General features: G+C 43.7%; 1 protein-coding gene across 1 annotated transcript; it reads right to left on the minus strand.

The window, feature by feature from the left end:
* Nucleotides 1-325: 325 nt before the first annotated feature.
* On the minus strand, nt 326-5,253 carry LOC146390318 (tripartite motif-containing protein 16-like). Its single transcript, XM_084923375.1, has 2 exons — nt 5,074-5,253; nt 326-4,350 (listed from the first exon to the last, which is right to left on the minus strand). The coding sequence occupies exon 2, from the start codon at nt 4,052-4,054 to the stop codon at nt 2,381-2,383; it is 1,674 nt and encodes a 557-aa protein (XP_084779501.1). The 5' UTR covers nt 4,055-4,350; nt 5,074-5,253; the 3' UTR covers nt 326-2,380.
* Between the last annotated feature and the right edge of the window lie 9,166 nt (nt 5,254-14,419).

The following is a 14,419-nucleotide window of genomic DNA, read 5'->3' on the forward strand; positions in this document are numbered from 1 at the left end:
TTAGTCTTTCTTTCTGTCATGTCTTTGTTTGTCCACCAGGTGTCTCCCTCAGCACTTTTTCTCCAAATCAGACCAATCAGATTTGGAGAGTGTGGAGATGCTCTGCCTGCCAGACACAGCTCAGAGCAATGACATATGTCTATTCTCCACAATATACAAGTCTGTGTTATTTAGCTTTTATATTTCAATGTATAAATGATCGAGTGTGATCAAGCATTTCATCTGAAGAATGAGATTAAATGTCATCACTCTAGCTATAATAATAATAATAATAATAATAATAATAATAATAATAATAATAATAATAATAATAATATCAAAAACCTAAAAGATTCAATTTTTTTTATATTTTTTAAAAGTTCAAACCTCAAAGACATTAAGTTTACAGTCATATATGATTGAAAAGAAAAATCAACAATCTTCACATTTCAGAAACTGGAACCAGCTTTAAATGTGACTAAAATAATGATAAAACAATCAATTCTCTAATCATTGACTAACTGATGAATCACTGCAGTTCCAATATATTGGTGCATTTGACAACCCACTACAGCAACTACAGAATAAAAGCACTAACCAGACTGATGACAGATTTCAAACATGCTGAATATGAAGAGTAGTATCATTTAAACTCACATGATTATCAGCCATAAGAACAAATTCAGATTTATATTGATGTAAGGTATATAAATGTAAGTACAGTTTGAATCAGTGCAATATTATTTTCACATATCAATGGACCACTGAACTTCTCAGCTTCTAAAATGTAAAGCCTCATTTACAGGGAGTGCAGAATTATTAGGCAAATGAGTATTTTGTCCACATCATCCTCTTCATGCATGTTGTCTTACTCCAAGCTGTATAGGCTCGAAAGCCTACTACCAATTAAGCATATTAGGTGATGTGCATCTCTGTAATGAGAAGGGGTGTGGTCTAATGACATCAACACCCTATATCAGGTGTGCATAATTATTAGGCAACTTCCTTTCCTTTGGCAAAATGGGTCAAAAGAAGGACTTGACAGGCTCAGAAAAGTCAAAAATAGTGAGATCTTGCAGAGGGATGCAGCAGTCTCAAAATTGCAAAGCTTCTGAAGCGTGATCATCGAACAATCAAGCGTTTCATTCAAAATAGTCAACAGGGTCGCAAGAAGCGTGTGGAAAAACCAAGGCGCAAAATAACTGCCCATGAACTGAGAAAAGTCAAGCGTGCAGCTGCCAAGATGCCACTTGCCACCAGTTTGGCCATATTTCAGAGCTGCAACATCACTGGAGTGCCCAAAAGCACAAGGTGTGCAATACTCAGAGACATGGCCAAGGTAAGAAAGGCTGAAAGACAACCACCACTGAACAAGACACACAAGCTGAAACGTCAAGACTGGGCCAAGAAATATCTCAAGACTGGTTTTTCTAAGGTTTTATGGACTGATGAAATGAGAGTGAGTCTTGATGGGCCAGATGGATGGGCCCGTGGCTGGATTGGTAAAGGGCAGAGAGCTCCAGTCCGACTCAGACGCCAGCAAGGTGGAGGTGGAGTACTGGTTTGGGCTGGTATCATCAAAGATGAGCTTGTGGGGCCTTTTCAGGTTGAGGATGGAGTCAAGCTCAACTCCCAGTCCTACTGCCAGTTTCTGGAAGACACCTTCTTCAAGCAGTGGTACAGGAAGAAGTCTGCATCCTTCAAGAAAAACATGATTTTCATGCAGGACAATGCTCCATCACACGCGTCCAAGTACTCCACAGCGTGGCTGGCAAGAAAGGGTATAAGAAAAACTAATGACATGGCCACCTTGTTCACCTGATCTGAACCCCATTGAGAACCTGTGGTCCATCATCAAATGTGAGATTTACAAGGAGGGAAAACAGTACACCTCTCTGAACAGTGTCTGGGAGGCTGTGGTTGCTGCTGCACGCAATGTTGATGGTGAACAGATCAAAACACTGACAGAATCCATGGATGGCAGGCTTTTGAGTGTCCTTGCAAAGTAAGGTGGCTATATTGGTCGCTGATTTGTTTTTGTTTTGTTTTTGAATGTCAGAAATGTATATTTGTGAATGTGGAGATGTTATATTGGTTTCACTGGTAAAAATTAATTATTGAAATGGGTATATATTTGTTTTTTGTTAAGTTGCCTAATAATTATGCACAGTAATAGTCACCTGCACACACAGATATCCCCCTAAAATAGCTAAAACTAAAAACTACTTCCAAAAACATTCAGCTTTGATATTAATGAGTTTTTTGGGTTCATTGAGAACATGGTTGTTGTTCAATAATAAAATTATTCCTCAAAAATACAACTTGCCTAATAATTCTGCACTCCCTGTAGAAACTACACAAGTACATATAATGGTCAGGGATCAACATGAACCGGTCTTCTCTATTTGACTTTAATCAACTCTGCAGTGGCTCCAAGTCCATAAAGAAAAAGTCCAGCATAGAGCGGCTGAGTGAATGTGGTCTGGACTCTGTGGAGGAGAGTCATGGTTTCAGAGACGCTGTAGAAAGAAAGAATACCTGCTCTGTGATCCAGGTACACTCCTACTCTGGAGGACCGAGGACCTGAGAGGTGAGTTTGGACATTGTTGTGGCGAAATTTATAATTGTCTGTGTACCAATATAATGCCCAAGATTTGTCATTGCGTCCAAAGAAACATTCATTCACTCTCCCTACTCTGCTGATATTCTTGTATGCGACTGCTATACAAACTCCTCCCCATCCCCACTCCACCTCCCAGTAACAACATCCAGTCAGACTCTCTCTACTCAGAACCTGATAACATCCAGTGAATCTGTCTGGATGATCAGAATAAGACTGTTGTTGCTTCATAAATATTGCTTTTCTGTTCCCCTCAGATAATAACAGATGTGTGTGTGCTGTGTTTGGATCCAGTGTGATTTCACATGAGTATTTTAAGAATCCAGCTCTGGTCTTTGGCTCTGGTGGTGACAGTAAAACATCCTCTTCTGTGACTGTCAGTGAGATGTTTGTCCATTCCTCTCTCAGAATGTCCTGTAGTATATCTCTGGTCTCTGACACAGCTGCTGTCACATCCTCAAAGTACCTCAGAGGACGAATATTGATGCTGGATGAGTGTGTAGACTCACTGAGTGCTGACAGTGAGGGGTAGTTGTGTAGAAACTGGTTGTGATCCTCTGTGTGTGAGAGCTGCTCCAGCTCGCCGTCTTTCCTCTTCAGCTCAGCGATCTCCTGCTCCAGCTTCTCCTGAAGCTCTTTGACTCGACTCACTTCAGTTTCCTGCTGGGATCTGACCTGCTGCTTCACATCAGAGCTTCTTTTCTGGATGAGACGGATCAGCTCAGTGAACATCTTCTCACTGTCCTCCACTGCTTTATCAGCAGAGCCATTGATGGCCTCCACCTCCTGTTGAAGCAGCTTCACATCTTTCTCTCGCTCCTGGATTCTCTGCTGGATGTTTAGTTGTCTCACCTCGAGCTCCTTCTGCTTCTCAGTCCTTTCTGCTGCAGCTGGGACTGTTTCATGGCCTTTATGTTTATCCATTGTGCAGAGATAACAGATACTCTGCTGATCAGTACGACAGAAAATCTTCATCACCTCATCATGACGAGAGCAGATGTTCTCCTGGAGCTTCTTGGAGGGGGCCACCAGCTTGTGTTTCTTTAATGGAGCTGCATCATAGTGAGGTTGGAGGTGTTTCTCACAGTAAGACGCTGGACAAGATAAACAGGACTTGATGGCTTTCAGCTTCCTCCCAGTGCAGACATCACAGGCCACATCTTCAGGTCCAGCATAGCAGTGATCAGCTGGAGCAGCTTGGAGTCCAGTCTTCTTCAGCTGCTCCACTAAATCTGCTAACATGATGTTTTTCTCCAGGACAGGCCTCGGTGTGAAAGTCTTCCTGCACTGAGGGCAGCTGTGGATTCCCTTCCTGTCCTCTTCATCAAAGTGGGTTTTAATACAGTTCATGCAGTAGCTGTGTCCACAGGGAATAGTCACCGGATCCTTCAGTAGATCCAAACAGATGGAACAAGAGAAGGTGTCTTGGTCCAGCTGAACTCCTTTCTGTGCCATTTCTCCTCTCAGTGTCAGTGACTGAGTAAGTTTCTCTTCCTTATAACTGAAACTAGTCTGAGCTCTGATCTCAACATGTGAATGGAGCTTGTCAGCTCTTACACATCACCACATGTTGACTGCATGTCAGATCGATAGAAGTGATACAGACGATGGTATCAGATCCACATTAACCTGATGGTATCAATACTTTAGTTTGTGTCTCTCCTTTAACTTAAGTCCGCTTCATCAAACAGCACCTCTCTTCTTCTTCAGAGGTTAATGGCATTTGGCAAACACAGATCCATTATCATCACCTGTGCAGACATGTGTAAAACAGTGAAAAGGAAAGAAGAAAATCTTTGAATCAATCAATTACACAATTGGCCTGACAAATTCCTTCCAATTCTAGCAAACTGTTGCATCCAGTAATATGTGTTTTACTGATTTGATTGTTTTCCTAAACCAATGTTTCCAATACAAGTGAGAATCAACGGACACCCCAACATAAAAATGCCAGTCCTTTACTCAGGACATGATATGTGCAATTTAGACATTTTTCATCTTTAAATCACGTCCTCACAGTGAAACTTTTGTCATTCTCTTTAATCCAATAAGAAAGAAACAAGTAATCTGAGCTGCTTTGATACTTACAGCATCTCCGTGGTGGTGGGAGGCCTAACCTCATAGCTAATTTATCCACATCTACATCTTACTTGGCTTATCAAACCTAATAACAACAGACAAGCCGTCACATTTCTCGCTGTAATATGTATTTTAAAACAGAACTTTTGTCCCCGTTTCTGTTTTCTTTTTTTCTATTTCAGGTACTCCGGATAAAACCCCACAGACGCTCTTTTGCTGTCAGGCAGCAGACTGTGGAGTCCATTAACGCTTATTTGACTGAGTCGTGTGTCTTTACCTTGTTGAAACACATCTCTACAAACACTCATTAGAGAGCCGTTTCTCAGTATTTTAGCACTCTTCATCTCCCTACAGGCTTATTTATCGCTGTTGTTGCTAAATCTGATTCCACTCACCGAGCCTAAAAGTTTTTCTTCTTGGGCCATTTTTTATACTTTACATCCCTCTTCGTGTCTCGTTGTCACGGTTACACTGTCCATTTTCTCCACATTACAGATTTCATTTTGCTCTTATTGTGGTTTTCGCCTCGTTTAACGTCTTCTTCTTCTTCTTCGTCGTCGTTGTCGTTTGTTGGCGGTTAGCAAACAACGACGTGGCGCATTACCGCCACCAAGTGGCTTGGAGTGTGGACCAGCGTTAGCTCATAGCAAACAATCAAATAAATAATACAGTTTATTATTATTATTATTATTATTATTGTTGATGTTGATGATGATGATGATGATAACAATAATAATAATAATGCTAGAATAAAACACATAACACAATGTTGTCAAAAGAAGAGCAATAAACACAAAAGCACATGATAAAATGAACAAACAGTGGGTTCACAGTGAATATGCAGATTTGAACAGATGGGTTTTGAGTCTTGATTTAAACTGGGGGAGCAAACCAATGTTTCTTATATCTGGGGGTAGAGAGTTCCACAGCCTGGGAGCAGAGCAACTAAAAGCTCTGCTTCCCATGGTGGTGAGGCCGTATAAGAAGGCACAGAAAGCTGGATAGAAAAAGAAGATCGAAGTGAACGGGCAGAAGAGGTAGTGCTTAACAGGTCAGAGAGGTAAGGAGGAGCAAGGTTATGAAGGGCCTTAAAGGTGAGCAGAAGAAATTTGTATATTATCCGGAAGTTTACGGGGACCCAGTGAAGTTCCTGAAGAACAGGGGTGATGTGCTGGTAGGAGGGGGTTCTGGTAATATTGCCAGCAGAGTTTTAAACCAGTTGAAGCTTATGGAGGGATTTTGGAGGAAGACCCTGGAAGAGAAAATTACAATAGTCAATGCGGGAGGTAATTAGACTAGGACAAGAATGGATGTAGACTGGGTGGAAAGAGAAGGACGTAATCTGTTGATATTGCGTAGACGGAAATAGGCAGAACGAGATTATTGATGTGCGATTTAAAGGAAAGTGAACTGTCTAGGATGACACCAAGGCTCTTAACCTGAGGAGAAAGGAAAACTGTGGAGTTATCAATAAGCAGAGAGAAATGATTTGCATTCAAAAGGTTGAATTTAGTGCCAATAAGGAGGATTTCAGTTTTATCCTCATTGAGCTTAACAAAATTAGAGCTGAACCAGGATTTTAATTCAGATAGGCATTCTGTAAAAGAAGAAAGTGGGAGGGAGGACGGATGGATGTCTGAGATGCTGAGAGAGGAAAGTCTGCTTAGAAGGACAGAGTGAGAGATGAAATCACTGAGGAAGACAGAGTTAGGTTTGGGGAGGCGGTATACAGTAGCTAAGATGGTGCCAATAGGTCCAGTCAGACCAAATTCAGACCAAACACATGGGTCAGCCACACGAGTAAAAATAAGACCGTAATTTCCTAGCATGTACCAAAGAAAATGACTGTAGTCATTGTCAGAGAGATTGTTAAAAGTTTGAAAATAGTTGCCGTCTAATTTATAAATGGAGATAGATGCCAACTGAATGACACTTTGCTGACCATCTATTTGAATTCTTGTTATATTCCTATACAGCAACATATATGTGATTTTTGATGTGTTAGCAAAGTTAATTGATAGATAATGCAAGTATTTGCTAAAATGACCCCAACTGTAGGCAGATTTTAGACTGAATTTACCTTGAGTCATAAGGCTGACGTGTGTGTGTGTGTGTGTGTGTGTGTGTGTGTGTGAGAGAGAGTGAGAGGTATCAGGAAGTGAAATAAGAACAGAAGTCGATGGCGGGAGAAAGAGCGGGGGTGAAAAAAAGTTCAGCAAGAGGCGAAAACACACACATACACATACACATACCAGGGCTCGCAAAATTTCAAAATCCCTGGTAGCCCTTCGGGCAGGGACTCTTCAGTTTTTGGTAGCCCAAAATAAATTTAAGTAGCCCGAATAAAAAAGAGAGCAATTTTTTGATTGATGTTTTGTTTCCTGTTTTGTTTCCTTTACAATATTATACATTAAAGTATAATATTGTAACGGAAACAAAACATTAATCAAAAAATTGTTGAAACACAAATTACAACATTGTATAAAAATTACAATCATCAACTCAAATACTTGGTTCTAATTGAACAGAAATTTCTATGAACTTGTAAGAACTGTGTAGGACATGAATCAGCCTGTGTCAGATCCTGAATTTGAAATTTCCACTGAAGTCACGGGTAAGAGGCAAGTGGAACCAAGATCTAGGCCATTTGCTTTTTGAAGTTTGCAAAGACTGCTAAATTTTGCCAGTGGTAGTTCACTCTTTGCAACATAGTACGCTGTTCTAAACAGATTTTTCAGGTTTATTTTTAGTATGTTATTTGCAATTGGTGTTTATTCTGGGAAAGATATTGCAGACTGAGCAATAATGCATTTCTTGCATTTCTCATGGGTTCTAATGGGGGTCTTTCTTAAAATTACTGGTCCCAGTAACAAAGGCGCTTGTCGACTCAGAAATCGAGGGAAAACCAACAACACACCCGGCAGAACATTATGTTATTTACACGGGTGCACATAAGTGGTCCGCATGTGCGCATTCGCTGTCAAAATAAAAGACGCGCACCAGATAAGAAGTTGCAACGCGTGTTTGCGTCCATATAAAATGCACTGTTTTTGTCCGCTAGAGTGGGATTTTCACGGCACATTCCGCACCACATCTCTGTGCGTTCATCATTTGTTTGAAGCCAGCTCACCTCCTGCAACTACTTTTCCGAGAATACGCGCTTCTTTTGTGGTTCGGAGTCCTTCTGACATTTCTTTGGAGGTGGAGGAACACCAAAGTAATTGCTTAAAGGAGCTTGCTTCTTCGACATCTTTAAGAGTTCTAAACAAATGTCTGTCCTCCTCCAGAAAATCTTATGTACGAAAACACGCGTTGCAACTTCTTATCTTGTGCGCCTTTTTTTATTTTGACAGCAAATGCACCTGCGGACCACTTTTGTGCACCCCTGTTTATTATTTAGCTTGTCATATTGCAGCCACAGAAATTCTTTTGTCCATGAAACCATAAAGCTGCACTTTATTTTTTGCCTTATAGTCTGATTTGTCATAACTTTTCCGTTTTGTGGTAACCTTTTCTTTGGCTGTCACTTCTTCACCCTGACCTGTCTTATTTGGCTCAGCAGAACTAAAATATATATCCTGCTGCTTTTACACACGCACTCACTTAACGCTCAGCGATTTTCTGCGCGATCAACCTCTCACATGTTTAAGCTTGCTGCGGGAGATTTCACTTGTCATGTTTGCATAGTAAGCTAACGATTGATAAGACGATGTCAGAGGAATTGGTGCACAAATTATCGTCACTCACCAATCAGTACTGTCGCTCTCTATACACAGTTCGCGCGATTGCAAAGTGAAAGCAAAAAAAACAAGCAAATTCAAACGAAATTTCCGAAAGAATGCAAAAGCATTGAAATATATTTTCCCTTCCTACGATAGCCCGACGGGCAGGGCAGAGATAGATTTTGGTAGCCCGACTGGAAAAATCGCTAGCCCCGGGACGTCGGGCTAGCGATTTTGCGAGCCCTGCATACATACACACACACATACACACAATTGATCACTAGGTTTCTTCAGCTTTTCAGCTTGCCTGGAAGTCCGATGATACTGCGTTTTGTAAATTAAAAGTACTTCTGAACTTCAACGGGTAACAAACTGTTGAGCAGTCAGGCTTCCGCTTCTGTTTCTACTTGTTCATGTTTCTACAGTAGAATCACAGTGGAAAGTAACAAGCTGTACAATGAACACATTATTTGATGTTAAACTAAACTCAGTTACCTTTAACACAGTGACCATAGCTTTCTCATTGAATTCCTTAAGTCTGTCCTCTATCACAGCTTTCAAAGCCTGAAGGGAAGATGTGAGAACTTTTAGAATAGTAAATATGGACACATGGGGGAAATGCTTCATGTGCTCTCATATGCACTTGCTTTGTGGAACAACATCCTGACAGTAGCTCAGTTGCTTACCTTCTTTAAATTTATTATTATTATTATTTTACCATACAAAGAACTTGTGGGGCAATTTAAAATATCCATAAAACCAAAAGGATCTGCTGTAGCTTTAGATGCTGCACCAAAAAGTGTCCTCATACTGTTACCAAACTCTGCTGTTGGTGCTGTTGAAAAGAGAAATGTTACTGTCTCTCTCCCCCCCCCCCCCCCACCACCACCACAACCAGTGTTGCCAACTCCTCAGTAAGGAAAATCGCTATTGGCTGTCCTAAAAGTCGCGATAAGTCGCTAAATGACGTCATCGCCTAATTTGCATAATTGGTCATGCTAATGTAACAGTGTTTATGTGGTATTATTCCACTTGCCACAAATGTCAGTGTAATGGGGAAACAGCGCCCCCCTCTCGGTGTGGCTGGTTAGGTGAGGCTGGCCGCTGGCTGCAGTAGTCGCTGCCAGTCTGCCGTAGCCATACGAGAGGTGAGTTGTATTGTTCCGCACACGATATAGCTAAGTAGTACAGACACATAAAACATGTTTGATTAGCTGATGGGCACCGAGTGTAATAAGTGCTTAGTGGACACATGTTCAACACCAGTTTTATGTACTTGTCATTTGTTTATTATTGTGTAAAACTGTATGCTAAAGCGGAATGCTAATGGGATGTTCTGCCGTAGTGTGCTGTGCGGAGTGTTGTGTGGCGAGCCATTTGCACTGATACAACACCGTTGTTTCCATTCAGGTACATCATTTGTTGTTGCTGTTATTTTATTGTATATTAGAAATTGTAATATTGCTGCAGTAATCGCGGCCAGTCTGCCGTAGCCATACGAGAGTGTGCTGTGCGGAGTGGTGTGTGGCGAGCCATTTGCACTGATACAACACCGTTGTTTCCATTCAGGAAATAAAGTGGCAACGATCGATCAGAGACTCCTTGTCTTCTTAAAAACACAACACAACGCAGAGTCGAGGAGTCTGTTTGGGTCGAACTGTTGCAGCGGGATGAGGCAGAAACCGGTTACACTGGTGCCGTGACCCCAGCTCCTGCAATCCTGCGACCGCAACGGGGCCGTCTACTTCCTGGAAGGTGGAAAAGTCGCGGGAGACTGGCTTTTCTTAGTCCCGCCATTTTCTGCGTTCTTTAGAGACATCGGGGCGGGGCTCTGTGCTTTCTTTTTTTTTGGAGAGAAAAAAAAAAAGAAAAACGAAAAAAAGGGAGAGACACATTGCTGAGCCATGGCAGATTTTCCCAGTTTTGGCAGGGGAAGGGGGGCAGTTGGTTTTACCCCTCTGCATTCATTTGGCAGAGGCAGATCTAGGTTGCTGACAGCCCCAGTTTCATCCACACCTAAGCCTGTCCTCGCTGAGTTAAATGAAAACCCTATTGATGGGAACTGTGATGATCTACAAAATACTAGATCAGAAACCAGTCCCACAAAAGAGAACCTTTATGCAGAGATTGCAACACAAATTGGGTTTTCTATTGGGGAAAGCATTGCCTCTTGTCTTGAATCTCGGTTGGGCTCTGGAGTGGGAAACAGTGTTGTTGGGTCTGCCAATAATGTGTTATCAGAACCTTCACTATTGAATGTGATTGTAAAGTCTGATGTTAAAGAACCTGTGTGTTTTAGAGGGGATGGCTGTGATACATGCAGTGTTCAGGAATGGGAGGAAATGATGATGATTTTTTTTTAAGAGAAGAGGGGTACCAGTTGCTGAACAAGCTGATGATGTGCTAAGTAAACTGCTGGGGAGGGCACGAGAAATAGTCAAGGTGGGCATACGTAGTAAGCCATCTGTGTGTCTTGAGAGGGGCCCAGAGCCCATTTTTGAGATCTTAAAGCAGCACTTAAGTGACACTGCCTGTTCAAGCATGCCTTTAGCTGACTTTTATGCAACACTACCCAACTCAGGTGAAACACCGTTTGATTACTGGCTCAGGTTGAACAGAGCCATGGAGGTGACTGAAGACTGTCTGAAGAGACAAAATAAGTCCTTTGCATATCTGACAAAAGAGCTGACTGCTATGTTTATCCGCCACTGTCCAGACTCAGAACTGTCTCTTATTTTCAAGTGCAAGCCCCTGCAGCAGTGGACGGTTGCTGATGTGCACGAGAAATTGCTGGAGCATGGCAAGGACCGGAAGTGCACCCCTCAGTTTAGTGCAGTCAGTGCCTTGAGTTTTCAGCAACAGGAGGTGAGTCCTAATGTGCAGCAGGCGACAGGCAACAGTAAGTGTACTACACCATCACCAACCTCTGTCTCAGCATCACTTACCGACCTTCACGCAAAACCACCTACTGATCGTCTTGATCATGTGATAGCCCTGTTAGAGAAAGTCCTGGAGGGACAGCCTCGACAAGCAAAACTGCCTGCTAAGGATGATGTAAGGGTCCTCCGGAACCAAACACACAAAATTGTGCCTTGCGTGATTTGTGGTGACACTGAACACTCTACGTATCACCACTGTAGAGCCCATCAGCTGTGTTTCATCTGCCATGCTGGCGACCACACACGGGCTCAATGCCCCAGGGCCGTGAATGTCAGAGTGAGGGGGCCTGAATCAGCCACCCAGCAGCTGGGAAACTAGATGGCCTACATGTGGAGGGGGCAAGTGTTAGGCCTGAAATCGCCCCCAAAGAGGATGATTTTGATGATTTAGAATCTGTATTACACACCGTTTGTGAGGAGCGCCAGCTAGGCCGGAGACCCATTCTTCAGAACACACACAGACTAAAACAGCATGATGAGCTGTTCTATGAAAATGTGACCCTGGGTGGCAAAGTGTCTGTTAAAGCCATGCTTGACAGTGGCTCTATGGCCTGCACCCTCAGCACCAATATGATGCCCCAACTATTACATCATGCAGTGCTGCAGACCCCCACCTTGCAACCCACGGATGTCGTCCTGATTGGCTGTGGTGGTTCGAGGACCGTTCCATCAGGTGTGTGTGACATTACGGTGGAGATCTATGGCTGTAAAGTTGTTGTGCCAATGTTGGTGATTGCAGGGCAGAGTGAGGACCTCATTTTGGGCAGCAACCTAATGAGGTATCTGGGTAATCGCCTGAGGGAAGAGGGACATTTAGGACAGGAATGCAGCAAGACCCTGAGTGCTGAAGAACCGCCTAATAAAAATCTGCTGAGTTCAATGTCAGGAGTGGTGGCCCCAGGGCATGTTGGTGATAAGATCGGAACTGTCAAGCTAAAGAGAGCTGTAACATTAGAGCCCTTGACAGAACACCTTGTTTGGGGCAGGCTGCAGTTAATGAATAATGGGGAAGTGGGCAGTGCTGTAGTTGTAGAGCCCACCGGGTCAAGGTCTGGACCGAGGTCAGTTATGGTTGGGAGAACTGTAGCGCATCTAAACAGTGATGGGTGGCTCCCTGTGAAAGTGCTGAACCCCTTTGACAAGCCGATAACACTGAAACGGAACATGAAGTTGGCTGACGTGTCCCCCTGTGCAGCAGTGGAGAACTTCAGCCCCACTGGCTCCTACTTGCAACAGAATATGCAACGGTCTACTGGCTCAGCTTGCCATGATGAGCAGAGTTTAGTCACTGATGTTTCCACTCTGCCAGATGATCCACCTTCACAGGAGGTGACAAGTGGTTGTAGCCCCTTACATGCAGTGCTGCAAAATCTGGGGCTGTCTGATATCGACATTGATTCATGTGCAGTTTCGCCAGCTGGCAAAGAAAAACTGGTTGGCCTTATAGCCCAGTTTGAGTCTATCTTCTCGAGAGACAAGCTGGATTGTGGCAAGGCTAACGGCTGCCTACATCGAATTCGAGTTGTGGACGACAAGCCATTCCGGTTGCCATGCCGACGTGTGCCGCCGACTCATTATGAAAAACTAAGACAGGCTCTGAATGACATGGAGGAACGGGAAATAATTCGGAAATCTTGTAGTGAGTTTGCATCACCCCTGGTCTTAGTTTGGAAGAAGTCCGGTGAGTTGAGAATCTGTAACGACTTTCGCTGGCTTAATGCTAGAACTGTCAAAGATGCTCACCCACTCCCACATCCGGCTGACGCACTGGCTGCTTTGGGAGGGAACGGATTGTTCTCCACAATGGACTTGACTTCGGGTTATTATAATGTGGAGGTGCATGAGGAGGACCGTAAGTACACGGCATTTACGTCTCCATTTGGGTTGTACGAATATAATCGTATGCCACAAGGACTGTGCAATAGTCCGGCCACCTTCATGAGGATGATGCTAGGCATTTTTGGGGATCAGAACTTCCTCAGTGTGCTGTGTTATCTTGACGATGTTCTGGTTTTTGCCCCGACAGAAGAATTGGCACTGGAGCGCTTGCATATGGTGTTCCAGAGACTCCAGGTTCACAACCTTAAGTTGGCTCCAAAGAAGTGCCATTTTCTGAGACAGTCTGTGAAATTCCTGGGGCACATTGTAAATGCTGATGGGATACAGTCAGACCCTGACAAAATAGCATCCATTACATCCCTTGCAGAGGCAGACCTTATGGAAGAGGGTTCGAGTGTCCCATCCCAACAGAAGGTCCGCTCATTTTTGGGGATGGTAATGTTCTACCAACAATTTATTGAGAACTGCTCATCCATCGCAAAACCTCTGTTTCGGCTGACATCTGGGGATAAAGGCCCTCGTGGTTCACGGCGAAAGCACCGGCTGGTGCGTACAAAGCTGTGTGAGGAGGACTGGACAGATGAATGCAGGGCAGCTTTCAATAAGCTGAAGCAGGCCTTGTTGGATCGAGTGCTCCTGGCCCATCCTAATTTTGAGGAGCCCTTTTTGCTCTCTCTTGATGCCTCCAGCAGTGGCCTTGGTGCCGTGTTGTCGCAAGTTCCTGCTGGGGCTTCTACATCTAGACCGATCGCCTTTGCCAGTAAGACACTCAATCATGCACAGTCCAAGTACCCAGCGCATAGGCTGGAGTTCTTTGCTTTGAAGTGGGCGGTGTGCGACAAGTTCCATCACTGGTTGAGGGGTCATCAGTTTACCGTATGGACGGATAATAACCCTCTCACTTACATACTTTCTAAGCCACGACTGGATGCATGTGAGCAGAGGTGGATCGCAAAGCTAGCGCCTTTCCAGTTTGACATAAAGTACATTCCTGGTCCTAAAAATGTGGTTGCTGACGCGCTGAGCAGAGAGCCCTTCGTGCACCCCAGGGCCTCCCACCGGTTGATAAGGGTTCCATATAAGGAACTTCTGGCAGAAGCAGAGGCAGTCGCCACTGGTGGGGTTCAGGAGGCCTTCAGATGGACTGTTCACTCAGCTGATAAGGCCTCGAGCAATGACCAGCCTGTTGTTTCGCAGTGCACGGCTGTCGCACAGACAGGAATGCTGACATCTTCTGAGGT

The sequence above is a fragment of the Perissodus microlepis genome, chromosome 3 (genome assembly GCF_051167445.1).
Source record: "Perissodus microlepis isolate ML-2025 ecotype Zambia chromosome 3, ASM5116744v1, whole genome shotgun sequence".
Lineage (NCBI taxonomy): Eukaryota > Metazoa > Chordata > Actinopteri > Cichliformes > Cichlidae > Perissodus > Perissodus microlepis.